We start from the raw sequence: 15,572 nt of genomic DNA, 5'->3' as shown, positions 1-15,572 counted from the left end.
GCCTTGTATGAATAGGTGTGTCACTAGGGTAGGGTTAGGTTTCAAAGAGCCACTATCATCCCCAGTATGTTCTCTTGGCTTCCTGCTGTTACTCTAATGTCATGGCTGCCTGCCTGCTGTCATACTCTGAGCCATGTTGGTGATGGAGTCCTATCCCTCCGGGGCTATAAGCCCCAAATAAACCCTTCTTTTTATAAGTCACATTGTTCATGGTGTTTTTCTCAGAAACAGAAAACTAGTTAGTACCTGCTTCATCTTCATTTTAATTTGGCTGTATTCAGAATCACCTAGGAGACCTACCTCAGAGTATATCAGTGAGGAGTTTGGGTTAGTTGAGGAGATAAGACATGCCCTATATGTGTATGGCACCATTACATGGGTTAGGGTTCTGGGCTGAGTAAAAGGGAAACAGTATGGGGTGGGGGGACATCACCATTCATCTCTCTCTGCTTCCTCACTATAGAAACTTTCTCACACTCTTGCTGCATGACTTCCTCACCATGATGGATAATATATTCTCAAGCTGTAAGCTAACACAGAGCCTTCCTCTCTTAAGTGTGTATTGTCAGTCTCACTTCTACCCACTGTTTTGAAAAGGCAAGGTTGTAACTTACCCATGCAACAGCAATGAAAAATGCAACTGATATAGAGAGACACCTAGCAAAGACTCATAGCCACACACTTTTTGCAGAATATATTAAATAGGCTGAAAGACAGTGGAGGACAGTTAAGCACGGTGATCCAGGCTTTGAGTCTGCACCCTACTGCTTATCTAATGGGTGACCTGAAACAAGACTCTTCCATTGCTAAACAACTCAGTGTCCTCCAAAGTGGCATGCTAGTGAGAATTCCTACCTTACAAAGTTTTCTTAAGGATTATGTTAAATATCATACATAATTTAATAGATTACTGTCACAGTGCCTGGCATAAAGGAATTGTTTAAAAATCGGTGATAGTAATAATTGTAGTGGCCATGCCAACTTACCCCTAAGTTCCTCCATTGAGTTATATCAAGTTCAAGGTGGGAATGAATAGAATACAGCAAGCACAACAGCCCTGATATTAGAGATCTGTGATATAGTCTGCTTGGGAGAATGTTTTATAAACACAAATTTGTTTACCTTCCTTTGCTATTTTAAGAGGTTATTGGTGCCCATCTCTATCTCAACCAAATGGGACTAAGAACTCCAATCACTAGGCCTACTAATGTCCATACCGGAATATCAGAGTAGGAGCCTGGCAGGGAGGTGCACAATTCTAAGAAGGGAAAGGAATATACAATAATATTGTTCATTTTTTTTAGACTAGGTCTCACTGTGCAGCCCAGACCGACTAGCCTGTAACTCATGTGTCTGAGGCCAAACTAAAACTATTGATCCTTCTGTTTTTACCTTCCAGGTACTGAGACAACCACGAATCCCAGTTAGCAACACCTTCAAAGAGACAATCCCTCTCTATCCATCCCTGGGATGGCTTTGGAAAGGATTATGTGAACAGTCTGGCCACAAGGATAATACGCAAAGTTGTCAAGGGTGATAAGTTACTGAGATGTAAATAGTCTCATTTCTATCAGCTGATCTGAAAAACCAAGGTTATAATGTATCCATGAACATGGGTCTGGGCAGGTGAAAAGAGGAGGTGAAAGGCCCATAGCCAAGGCAGAGGTCCAGGGTCATTGCTTCCTGATAAACACTATGATCACAGACAAGGAATTTGGATCTGAGTCACCAAGTAAACAGGAACACATGAGCAGTCTCTCCAGAATTCAGATTCCCTAACTCCATCCATGCCTCAATTGCTTTTCAATGTATTCCTTGATTTATTCCCTCAACATAATACACTGTCCTTCATGCACAGGGATGACCCTGATGACTCACACAGCAACATGAGTTATTTTCTCCAGTCTCTAGCAGTGGTCATGAATTTTCACTCATCCAGCCAACATCTGTTTGCACAAAATGGCTGGCTGGGGTAGGAGTGCACTGATCAACCTTGGAATGTAATGAAGCTAAGAAGTCCACACACAGATAAAATAAATACAAGCCCTCTCCCATGCTCAGAATGCCTAGACTTCAAGCCAAATAAGTTGATAGGAGATCGTGAGCACGGTAATGGCCTTACAATCTGAAGCTGGAAAGCCATGCTCAAGTATCCATTACGCAAGTCCTTAGCAATGCAACTGTAGCTGATTCTTGAGTGGTTTTCTAGGGCTTAAAAAAAGGCAGTAAATACCATGACTCTTATTACCGTAAACCTAAGATCATGTAAGCAAAAGCACATGTGATAAAGCAACAAAGGGATGTATAGCAAATATCATTGATTAGAAATTGCTTGGTATCTTTATTATTATGGATATTAAAACTGTTACTATTAATTACCTGCAGATGACAAAACTAAAGGCTAATTTAAAAAAGGAGATTCTGTCTTTTGAAACAGAGTCTTCTTAGATAAAGCACTGAAAGTCAAGTCCATGGATGGAGGTGGATCACCATCACTGAACATGGTATGCTCAATGCCACAAAACCCCAACAGCCCAGCCACCAGCCCGGCCTCCAATGCTTGACACTCTTCCCCACCCGACCATTACCAGTACTTCGCCACCTGGACAAAGTCTTCAATTCCGAACTTACAATTCCCGAAGACTCAGCGTCTGGAAGAGCTGCCAGGAAAGTGTGGTGAGCCGGTTACTTGACAAGTTTCTGCAAGAATTGACAAATAAAGGGGTAGTTAAAGGACAGATCCAGCATCAGCAAAACCCTCAATGGAGGATTTGTTCATCTGGAGGCAGGCTTTGGAGTGTTTCTTTTTCTTCATCCTATTTTGCTAATGGTATGTCTCTAATAGTTGAGACCGTGGGACAGGTGTGAGGGAGATGCTGAAGCCTTTTTCTAGGGCAAGGCTTTACACATCCAAGAAACAGTATGATTCTCTTGGCTACTCCTCATGCTGCCCTTTAACAAAAGCTCTGGCAGCCTGTTTGAGGCAACCTTCTCTAGACAATATTTTGGGGGATAACCAAGCCCACGCATCCTTCACATCAACACAGGCAGGAAATCCTCAGGTTCCTTATAAATTCTTCTCACCCACCCCTCCCCGAGAACACATGCCCATTCCAGAGATCAAGACATCAGCCTTTTGTTCACACATCTCTTCTCCTAATGGCTATTTAATTGTTCTCATTAGGATGTACAGGGGAAAGGAGCAGCCATTAGTCTTCTGAATAAAAGAAGAAACACGCCCACGGTTATTACTTTGCCAGGCTCAACAAACAACTTTTGGTGTGATAACAGCCCTTAAAGGCAGTAGTTCAGCACTGCTAGAAATGAAGTGGCAACCCAGGAACAATGTACTCATTTGCTGATGGGAATGGATGGCAGTGCTGGTTCCATTTAGATAAATATCCATACACACACAAACATGTATATATTTGTATCTATTAAACACATGGGTAACTATGCAAACACAGACTCTTGTTTACATACACACATGTGTGCACATACACACACACACATGCTTCCATGTGCACTTACATTTAGGTGACTTCTGCAGCAAGTAGAAGAGTCAAATATAGGCTGTGCTGAGGTCTGAGGGGGTAGACCATTGACAAGAAAGATGGAACCTTATCTTCAAATTACAAAGAATAAGCAGAAAGAATAGTATAAACAAAATAACAAGAGTAATTGGGAGTGGGGCTACTTCACTTGGGTGCTTGGAGAAAAGCCTTCTGAATAGTTAACATGGGACCTAGGAAAAGAAAGAACACTAATGAGATGCGAACCAAGAAGCTCAACCAGAAAGCAGTTACAGAGACTGACAGGGAATAAGCAGGAGAGGGATTCATGCCACATTTGTAGACCTTGGGAAGAGACTGGCGTTACTCCAAAGAACAACAGGAAACATTGGGTGGTTCTTAGTGGTGATGTATCATAAACTAAATACCACCTTTTTTAAATTGAAGACCAAGACTGGAAGTTGACAGGCTAGTTAGGGGACCTTACCTAGCTTCCAATCAAGAAAATGAAAAACAAAAAGAGGAGAGATGGGTTCAAGATAAGTGCTGGGAGAAACACTATCAGAACCTGCAGCTAGCTCTGGAGAAGGAGGAGAGTGAATTGAGTGGTGGTGGTTATGGTTGGAATATGAAATGGCCTCCAAAAGATATGTATTTTGAATGTTTTTTCTCTAGCTGGTGGCACTATTTTGAGAAGTCATAAAAAATGTTAGGAGGCGGGACCTACCTAGAGGTAGATCACTAGGGATGAGTCCTGGGAAATATATTACCTTTGGCCCCTTCTTGTAATACTGTCTGCCTTCTGTCTATCAAGAAGTGAACAGCCTTCTACACACCACCATGATGTGATGCTTAAGGACGTGAGACCAAGAGACCATGAACTCTCTGAAACCATCAGCCAAAATAATTTTTATGTCAAGTCTTATGTCATGCAACAAAGATAGTCATTAATATACTGGTGACCAGTAAGGCATTTAGTAAGATAAGAAGCTTACTAAGAGATCACATTTGGGCAGTGGGAACAAAATGGTCCTCTTGGATCAGGTAGCTGAGAATAGAAAGGCAAGAGAAGGTAATGGCAGATGGATATAATCAATTCATGTGTTGTATGCATGCATGAAAATGTCACCATAAACCCATCATTTGTACAAGTAATAACCTATGAATAAAAGCTAGTGTGTTAGAAGAAGAGCTCCCCACTTCTGGTGAACATGAAGCCTTGAGGTGCCTGTTAGATACCTAGAGAGTGAACCCAAATAGCTTGCTGGAGAGATGTGTTTGTACTGAGACCTGCAGAATTGAAAATGTGCTCAGTATAAAACAGGAATAGATACTCAAACCTAAGAACAGTTAAGAAATAGGGCATCCCACTTTTCATTAGATGCAGCCTATTTGTGATAAGACGGCTGGATCCTACACTGTCCTAAACCAGCTAACTTTCTAAGATAGTTTGTGATGGTGTTGGTAAAGCAACCCAACTCTAAGGGTACAGGGAGCAACTATAAAAAGGAAAGAGACTACACGTAGGTATCTCCAATGTCTGCTGCTCTGTTCTCTTCCCTGTGTTTATTGCTGTCTCTGTCCAAAGACCTTGAACCCACAAAGAGCTCTCCAGGATAACCGAATGGGCCCATGCAGTCCCACACCTCTCTGCAGATCTGAGAGTTCTGGTGTGATATTACATGTTCATTAAGAGCCATCTTGAGCCATTCATTATTCATGTTCTGCGTCACAAAACCCCTGTGACTTATTCCTACTAACTTCTACTATTACCCACCTATGAGAAGAACTGGGGTTACACAAGAACTGTACCAAGATGATTCAAGGTAACCCTCAGGGTGAGTTCCCCAAAGCAAACACTCCTGCTCAGCAGAATACGAGTTCAGCAAACCCTTACAGAGTCACTGACCCAGCATAACCAAAAGCCTTGAAGCTCAGAGGTTGGGATCAAAAACCATGGGTTTCAGTGCCAGTAGTCTCTGGAACTTGATTGTCATTAGCCTGTGTGATGTTGTAACAAATCTGAGTGCCCGGACCACCCAGGTAGAAGCCTTTTTACTATCTGTTTTTTCTCTCTACACAATAGCATCCTTGGGAGTGAAACTTGAACAATGGGTGCTGAGGAGATAGTTCTGTCAGTAAAATGTTTGCTATACAAGCATAAGAACCTGAGATAGAGTCCCAGAATGGACATCAAAAGCCAGGTATGCAGGAACAACATGTAACCCAAGCACTGGGGGATAGAAACAGGTGGATCCCTGGGGCCTGCCAGCCAACTAACCTCTCCTAATCATAGAACTCCAGATTCCAATAAGAGATTGTATACACACACACACACACACACACACACACAAAAAAAAAAAAAAAAAAAAAAAAAAAAAAAAACAGTACATATGGCTCCTAAGAAATGAGACCTCTTGCATTCACCTATTCGGGTACATATGTGTACACACACACACACACACACACACACACACACATCCAAATTCATGAGGGAATCCTGCCAAAAATTTGGAAAGATTCCCAGGCTGCACCTTTAGTTCCTAGCATTCTTCAGTGCTCCATTGAACAAAACCGATGCTTCAAAAGCTGAGCACTGGCAGCCTGCAGGGACCTCATGCTCACAGAGCCTGGAGAAGTACGTTCCTGATAAAGCACACCTCTGGTAAAAGAGGCTACTGGTAGGCACAAGCCATCCTGAAGGCAGGACTGGCCCAGGTGCACCGGGCAGCCTGGCTCCTTTCCAAGAAAGGAACAGGCAGAGAGCCTTCCAGGAGATCTGGGGAGCCCCAGGCAGAAAGCAGGCTGCCAGCCACGTCCTCTTACAAAGGTCATGCTTTGCTACATCAGGCAGAAATGTCAAGAGAAAATTGGATTCTGAAAGAAAGAAAATCATAGGCACTCTGGGCAAATAAAGAATAAGAAATAGCATTATTCCCTCCTTATTACAAGGGAAAGACGGCTGGGGGCCTGGGACACCAAGTGAGCTTCTGTTCTTCTGCAGGAGTGCAGCTTCATCTCCAGCCCACCCACTCCTCCTCCACACACCAAGCCCCACCTGAAGGCTTCTTCAGCTTTCTCAAGCACATTATGCAGTGGCCACTGCAGCACTCATACACTCTGTCCACACACACATATACCCTCACATACATTTCCAGATACAAGGACACCGCTGCAGATGGCCCAGGAAATGTGCAGTGTGCAACGTGTGCAGCTGGACCCACTGCACTGCCCTAGACACACAAAAGAAGTATCCAGGTCCAGAGACAAACATATACTCCACAAACACAAGCAGCGTATGCCTCTGGCTATCCTGCCCTCTTGGGCATTTCTATATTCCCAAGAAACAGGAGAGATGGGAAAACTGAGGTCTGGAGTTCTGATGGGCATTAGCACCCAGTTTTCCTTCCTGCTGACACCTCACCTGTATCCATCTGTCAGCAGTTATTGATGATCTGATTATATTGCTCATCAGGCAAGAGTTTAATTAAGAGTAACCCTGCCTCAGGGCCCCAGGCAGCCTCCTCCTGGTGCCTCCTCCTAGCAGATCTATTGTCACCTGCCTCTGACATTTGCTTGGGTCAATGGCTAGTATCCAAGCCACCTGACCATCAAATTAGTTTGGTAAGTAAGATTTTACAAGACGAGGCATCACTTTCACAAATCAATCTCTCTCTCCCCTCTCTCTCTCTCTCTCTCTCTCTCTCTCTCTCTCTCTCTCTCTCTCTCACCTTCTCTCCCTCTCCCCCCCTCTCATATCTGAGACTCCCAAACAAAGCCATTAATTTTGTCCTGCACAACTGGCTCTCTCCCAGCCAGACTCTGGGGTCCAGAAGTAATAAACAGTAATGATGGGAGCTTTGAAAGCAAAGAGATAAACACACATATGGCCACACTCTGGGCCCAGTGGAGAGCTGGGCCCTCCCTGCATTAACTATGCAGGATCCTCTGAGGCAATGTGCCACTCTGTCTGGTAGACAGGTCTCCTAGTGAAGCAGCCTGTGAGCCTTCCTAAGGGAAGCATCCATCTTTATTTAGCAGGAGTGGAGCCCTCTATTTCCCTCTAATCTAAGCCTGTTACCCTATGAAAGGGTCAGCAAGATGATGGGCCCTGCTAGAAGAAACCAAGCAGAGGAGCACTCCTGCCGCCCTTAATACTTGGGCACTGAGACTTGAGAGGGAAACAGTAAGAACCATCAACAGAGATCCTAAAGACAGAGGCCAGTGGATTTCCTGAACTAAGAACAGGACTAACTTTTAGAAGCAGTTCTTCTACTGGCAGACACACTCAGTGGGCGCTATGTCTCACTATTCCACTGTGTTGGGGATAGCTGTGGAAACTACCTGTCTTCTTCTTTGTGCTATTAAACCACTCTGTTCCACCCATGCACCACTCACCAAGCCAACCACTCACAGCCTTACACGCACCTCAACATCACAGACCCCTCTGTCTGATGGCTCCTGTTCTAACTCCTAGATAGCCATCCACCTCTACATCACCTCAGCCACTCTAACTTAGGTTTGGACTTCCATGGTCATGGGCTGAAATGGTGCCTTCCCTACAAATTTCCATGTTGGAATTCTAAGGATGTTAATGCTCTTCCGTAAAGAGGTAATTAAGGTTACAGGTCATTAGGCTTGGTCACAATCCAACTTGACTGATGTCTTTATAAGAAGAAGTGAAGTGAACATAGACACACTCCGAGACAAAACCATGTAGAGACACAGGGAGAACATAGCCACCAACAAACTAAGATGAGAGGCCTCAAAAGAAATCAAAGCTGGCAAGGCCCTTAATCTTGGACCATCGGCCTCCAGAACTGTGAAGAAATAAATGTCTATTGTGGAAGCCACTCAAGCTATAATGTTGTGTCATACTAGGCCTAGAAAATGACTACTCCTGTGTTTAGTCCTTTCATTTGACCTGAGGCCCTGACAACGAATTTTCATGCCCCACTGTAGTCTGGGAAGGACTCCAAGCCATGGTTTTCTGTCATCTCTCACCCTCTATATGCATGATCACACTGAGAAACCAGTCTCCCAGACAAGTTCCAGCTGCTAATATCCAATCTTCTATTGGTCCATTTGTTAACCCCCTAGGTATACCCCGGCCTCCCCCTGCAAAAAGATCAGTGAGATAGAAAAACAGAGAACTGGAAAGATGTTCAGCTCGAATTCCAAATTCTACCACTGCTGGATTTTCCTGGAGGATTCATTCTGCAGCTACTGAAGGGCATTTCCTCCATGCATCACATGTTTTCTGTGCACTCAGCACTGCTACTCAGAAACCCCCTCCTGGCTCCATGGCTCCTAAGCTGCAGCTTGCCAGTTGGAAACATCACAAGGCAAACCTTAGTTATTTCTTGCACAGAGGCCTTTTTGGAAAGGTGCATCTCTCCCCTCCTTAAGATCTATCACTTTCTCCACTATCTGTCTGCCCTCTTCCTCTCAGCAAGATACTTGGTCTTAGGCTTAATCCATGCAAGCTTCTATAATAAAATATTATGGGCTAGGGACCAGAAGGATAGTTAAGTCAAAAAAGTGCTTTCTGTGCAAGCATGAGGACCTGAGTTCAAACCCCAGACACACGTTAATGCTAGCACTGTGGAAGAAGAGACAAGTGGATCCCTGGAACTCACTGGCCAGAAATGCCAATGTAAAATCCTGTCACAAAAAAAAAAAGTGGATGGCTCATGAGATTGTCCTTTAGCCTCTACATGCATATATGCATACACACATACACATATATATGCATGAACCAAACATATAACAGCATGCAAATACTCACAGACAAACCATAGACTAGGGAGCTTACAAACAAGACAAATCTATCTGTCATAGTCTGTGTGTTCTTGGGATATCAAGGATCCAAGGGCAAGCGGATGAGTAGCAGCTTGTAGTGGCTGCTTCATCATAGGCTCTTCTAACCTCCTGTGCCAAAAAGGATGAAGAGTCTCACTCAGGCTTCCTTTATTAGAGCATTCATCCCATTCCTGGAGGTTTCCCTTCTAATACCATCACGGTAGAGATGAGGGGTTCAACAAATGAATCTGTGGAGCACTAACATTCAGACTACAGCATACACACACACACACACACACACACACACACACACACACACACACACACACACACGGCTCCTGACACACCACACTGGAATTCCTTTAAAATTACTGAAAGCATAGGAGGAAATGTCAAATAAGGAGAACCCCCTACTGTAGTACCAAACCATATATAGTGCTTCCTGTGGGGGAAAAAAAAACTCATGGGAGAAAGATGGGGCTGATTCTACTGACCACTTGCTCAAGAACCAGGAATTCACACCCCATGATCTTGACTCTGTGACATCTATGAGTTGAGAGTGATGGGGGGGGGTGTCATCATCAGGACCTAATGGCAGCACTGAGGGAACCCCACAATCCATCCCCACAAAATCCAGAGCCCATGACAAGAAAACAGGTGCTGGTGTCCAAGCCTTCTCTTTAAGGCCAAGAAATTTTCTACATCACTGATATATTTGCTTTTCCCTCAATTAAATTGTTGTAAAAGGGGTGGGGGCTAAAGCCATCCCAGCCATTTTTATTCAGCTAAATTACACTGGATGGCTCATTTAATGAACTTTAATGAAGCCCAAATGCTTTCTCTAATCAAATCTCAAGTGACGTGCCTGGAGTCTTGACCTTACATCAGGAGACTGGAGGCAGCTTTCGCAAAATTGCCCTCTGCTGGGCTAGGTCAGGGTTTCCAAGGGTGGGTCCCTGAGAATCTAAGTTCGTAGTATATTCACCAGTATTATGGGAGATTGGGATCATAATATTTGACAAAACATTCTACTACAGAAAATCAAAAAGGCTTATTTACTACAGAATCTTAACCGGGAGATCTTAATCTCAGGATCTTAACCGGGAGAAGTATCTAGCTGGCTTACTGGGTCTATCAAACTTATTAGATCACAGACCCTTCTCTAAAGCACATCCACCAAAAACCGACACCTCCTTCACATACTTAGAGAAGGCCATCCTAGACTGAGACTCTGCAAGCCCCAGCCAGCGGGCTGGCAGTCTATTTTTGCAGCTTTATTGGAAAGCAGCCATTCCTGCTTGTCTTTGTGTTGCCTATGGCCATATTCTAAGCAGGATAATAGCCTTCCAAAGATACCCACATCCAGAATCTGTGATACACACTGTTCGCTTCCAAACAAAGGGGACTTTGTGGAGGTGGTGAAGGTAACACCAGGAAATTACCCTAAGTTACTTTGTTGTCCAGATGTAACCACAATAGCCTTTAAAAGCACACACAAGGCCTGTGCAAGCTCAAGCCACACAAGATTACACAACAGAGATGGGAAGCAGTCACTGAGTCCCAGCCTTAGGGAACTATTGGTAAATGATAGCTGCTAGGGGAAGGACATTAGTTTTGCTTAAGGGTAGAACACAATTCAGTGGATGGCCAAACACCCAAGAATACATACCCAGCATTATGGGACTGGATATGTTTTTAAAAGAAAAGGAGAGCACAAAGTTGGGTGGGTATGGAATAAGGATTGCATCTGGGGGGAGTTTGGAGAGGTGATGAACATGATCAAAATTCAATGTATGAAACTTTCAAAGTATTAATAAAAATATGCATTTTAAGTGGAAGCAGAAAACAGACAGAAATGTAACCAAGGAAGCAATGCTCAGGAGGATAAGATGGTGGCTTTGAAGATGAAGGATGGACTGTGAGTCAAGGAATGTATATGGCTTTAGAAACTGCAAACATCAAGAAACAGACTCTCCCACGGTGTCCAAGAAGGAGCAGGGACCTACTAACACATTAATTCTAGACTGGGGAGATCCACTGCAGACTTCTAAATCACAGAAGTGTAAGATACTGTATTTGCATTGCCTTATATCACCAACTGTTTTAATTTGTTGTAGCAGCAACAGACAACTTATACAGGTTACATGCACATTAGCACAGAGGAGTCAAATAGGTGTAACAAAATTCCATAAGTCCAAAATACTATGTGGTCCTTCACAGGAAAAACATAACAACTTCCACCCTGGGCTGAAATTTTCTCCTTTTCTATCTTTTTCTTCCATTTCCTTCTTGCCTGCCTTTCTTGTGTGTGTGTGTATGTGTGTGTGTGTGTGTGTGTGTGTGTGTGAGAGAGAGAGAGAGAGAGAGAGAGAGAGAGAGAGAGAGAGGGGGATGTCTTTCTGTATATGTGTTTCTCTTATTGGTTGATGAATAAAACACTGTTTGGCCAATAGAGGAAGATAAGCAGGACTAGGAGATGAAGAGACTTCTGGGGAAGGTAGGCAGAGAGAGGCCGCAGAGAGGAAACCATGTAGACCACAAAGAAGTAACAAGACCAGGCATTCTCCAATAAGCCAAGACCACATGGAAATACATAGATTACTAGAAATGGGTTAATAATTAAGATAAAGCCAGCCAATAAGAAGCCTAAGCCATCGGCCAACAGTTTTGTAATTAATATAGCATCCGTGTGCTTATTTGGAGCTGAAGTGGCAGTTGAACCTGGTAGGACAAGTAACTCCAGCAACACGTGTGTATAGGTGTGCTTGCAAATGTGTGTAGATGCTTATGGAGATAACCTTAAATGTTCCTCACCATGGTCTGTTTACCTTCCACTTGAGACAGGTCTCTCTGGCGCAGAACTGGAAACTAGGGTAGGTTGCCTGTCCAGAAATTCCCAGAGATTCTCCTGCCTGCATCCCCAGCACTAGAATGAACTGTCTGGGAATTGAAATCAGTTACTTATCCTTACAATGCAGGTACTTTACCAACTGAGCTATCTCTCCAGCTCGTGGTTGGTTGGTTGGTTGGTTTGGAGACAAGTGTCTCACTATATATACCAGGCTAGACTTGAACTTTCAGTCTTCCTGACTTAGGCTCCCAAGTACTGATATTAAAGGTATACCACATTAACCTAGACTGGCACTTTTCAACAGAAAATAAATACAAGACCCATATGCCATTTGAAATTTTCTATTAATGTGATTTTTAAACAGCAGAAAGAATTGTCAATATATTGAAATCAATCATCAAGTCAACCTATCATCAGTATCAAAAAAAAAAAAAACCGACCATTGGAATGTTTTTCATTCTTATGTTGATATGTTTTTGTAGTAAGTCTTTGAAATCTGTGTGTATTTGGCATTCAAAGCACATCTCAATTTGGACTGGCCACCCTTCAAGTGCTCAGCAGCCACAGATGTCCAAGGCAGAACTCTACACCATCTGTGAAACTCAGTTGTTGACTGAAGTCCTTGGTGGAGAGAAGATGTCAACAGCTGGAAAAGTATAGTCACAAGCTCACAAAGTCAAGTTGGGATAACACTGTTCCAAATCCAGCTGTGATGAAGTTTGTTTCATGGAAAGGAAAGTGCCCCTGTTGTCCAGTGCCACCTCACTGTGTGCTTTCTCACATCCCCACAGGCTAGACAAGGTCAAGGCAGGAAGCGATGGACCAAGATTTGCACATGCTAAGTAGTGTGGGGTAGGACCCTGGCTGCATACCCAGGACACCAGCTATAAACAGAAAACTGGACTCTTCCAGAAGGGGTTTCCCTCTTGGTGTCAAGTCTACCTTATAATTCAAGCATGTCTATGAGAGGACTTCCTCCCGTTCCTTTTCATTGCCTATCTCCCTCCATCCTTTTTCTGTACCTCATGCCTTGCCCTAAAAAAATCACCATGAACAGACTGGTACCTCCATGCTATCTGTTCCTGACAGCACCCTGGCCCTTCTCCAGCACACCACTGTACCTTATGTTTCCTGCAACCTTCACAACTCTCTTCCTCATCCTACAAGCCAGTGTCCATGGTCTTCCCACAAAACAGGTTGTGTTTGCCATTCTGACATCCTCTCTGCCTCCTCTTTCCCTCAACTGAATTTTGAACGGGCATTGCCCACTGCCCACATCTCAGACTGTCAGCTTTGAATATCAGCTGTGTGTATACTGCCACCCCCATCACACTGGTTTCATTGGAAGCCAAGAGCCATTTCTCTCCATCATACACCCTTTAGAGCACCAGAACCCAGAAGGTGTTCAGTAGATGCATAGCAAATTCAACTGAAGTCTCTCAATGTTCATTTGAAGAGATGGATTTCCAAGGAGGGAAGGAAGTTCTTCCTTCTTAGCAGCCATGTGTAAGAACAAAGAAGACATGGCAAGGAGATGGCCAAGGAACAAAGACAATTACAGCTGCAACACCTGTGGCTTCTGCTTCTCCCACGTGGCTCTCTCACCTACATACTGGTCTTGAGACCTCAACTTTAATCTCCATTGCTGGGAATTTTCATAGCAGCTCAGACTCTCCTGGAGGGTGAGGAGGAGCCCTTCCCCTGTCTTTGATGTAAACACACATGCACATACACAGGAGTACAGCACATAAACATACTGCACACAGTCAAATACTACAAACAGGTACCTCACAGCACTAAACACAAACAAACCTACATTCATAAGAAGGTTCATATTCATGTGGATTTGCACACTCACCCTCACTCACTATCTCAGTTTGGCCCCACCAAAAGCAGAAGAACCACTCTTCTGAGGAGGATGAAGGAGCTTTTCCTCTTTAAACTGTCTTGCTTTTGGCATCCGCAAGAGGGTCTTTCCCATCAGGAGACTAGCAACAGCCCTGAACCTGGCTGGGAGTTCATCCCTCTCAGCCTTTTGTTCCAAATTGCCTGTCTGACCTCAGCATGGCCAGAATATCAAGCGGAAAGTACAACAGGACCAGAGCTGAGCCCACCTGCCAGGATGTCCCCTTGGGGTAAAAATGCTTCCCTGTGTCCACACAACCTCAGTGTGGAAGGGTACACTAAGGAGATCAAGAAGTCACCTGAGCAGACCTCTTTCCCTATGACTGGACACACCGGTGTTGGAGCCTGGACACAAGAAAGGAAAATGAAGACCAGAGTGGTTTGTAAAATTTCCCAAGATAACCCAGAAAACAGTAACTAAAGTGAGGGTCAGGAAGTATCCCATCTCCTGATACCCACATCAAGGCAGTTGAAGGATCCTCCCCCTATCAACTGGGTTCATTTCTGGTCCAGTGTGTGATGAAAAGGGGCAGGTAGATTGTGGTCTTTGGTACCATAAGGAGATTTGTATGCTTGTCCTTGTTTTGCAGTTCCCACTCCCTGGATTCTTGATTAATTTATACAATCTCTTCGTCTCTTGGTACCTCAATTTGTTCCCCTGTAAATGGGAGTGGCAATAGTAGGCCTGTCCTCACCTCACTGGAGTTCTGAGATGTAGCAGGAGTATGGGAAATAAGGAGTGGAAAACAGCTGTCACAAGGCCTATCCTATGTTCCTTCCTTCATGGCACACCCTCTCCCTTAATGAGAAGACTCATCCCTAGTCATTATTAGGTCCAAACCCAATAAACAAATACCACATCCCAGGCCATGATACTTAAAATTTTGTGAATTTTGTTAAAGGACTTTCCTTTAACGAGGCAGCAGATAGCATGCCTGCTTCTCCAGGGAGTGGGTGCCTGGCAGCATTTCTATGGCATAGCCCTCTCCTCCTGTGGGCAGAGCCCAGATAACCCTGGCCTGCATCCCTTTCTTGTGCAAAGTGAAGAAAGGGCATTCCATACAATTTTTGTCTCCTCAACTGGACACCTCACACCAGACCGAGTGTTGCTGAAGCTATTCTGGGAGAGTCTGCTCCTCCGGAGTTTCTTTTCAAATTAACCAAAAGCTAATTGACCTGAAGCACGTGGGCTCTCTGGAACCCCAGGAAGGCACTGAGCTGGACTCAGGCTCTCAGCCAGGGCCACCCACGTGGTGCATAAGCTGGGCAGTCAAGGCCATGTCCCTAAAGGGGCTCCGCGTGATCCATGACGTGTGTTCATTTTTTAAAAAAAACTCAAAAGCTGTCGTGACCAGAACAAAACAAAGATATGGTCTGCAGAGCCTCTGAAGGAACCATCAAGAAACCCTACACAGCCAAGGGAGGGGACTCTCTCTGGAGGAGGAAAGGGAGGTCCTGCAGGCCACTCCCCAGGCTGGGGAGGAGCTGTGCGAGAAAACTGT

General features: G+C 44.3%; 1 protein-coding gene across 7 annotated transcripts in view; it reads right to left on the bottom strand.

Annotated features, from left to right (window-relative positions):
• Ntrk3 (neurotrophic receptor tyrosine kinase 3) overlaps positions 1 to 15,572 on the bottom strand; it is a 368,787-nt gene that overhangs the window by 269,351 nt on the left and 83,864 nt on the right. For all 7 annotated transcript variants that reach the window (XM_035441374.1, XM_035441375.1, XM_027408171.2 and 4 more), the window contains exon 4: positions 2,632 to 2,700. In XM_035441374.1, coding sequence (XP_035297265.1) covers positions 2,632 to 2,700 — 69 coding nt within the window. The remainder of the gene's footprint in view (positions 1 to 2,631; positions 2,701 to 15,572) is intronic.

This window comes from Cricetulus griseus, chromosome 3, assembly GCF_003668045.3.
Source record: "Cricetulus griseus strain 17A/GY chromosome 3, alternate assembly CriGri-PICRH-1.0, whole genome shotgun sequence".
Lineage (NCBI taxonomy): Eukaryota > Metazoa > Chordata > Mammalia > Rodentia > Cricetidae > Cricetulus > Cricetulus griseus.
Note: the sequence above shows the minus strand (reverse complement) of the source record. Positions and strands in the feature narration are given on the sequence as shown.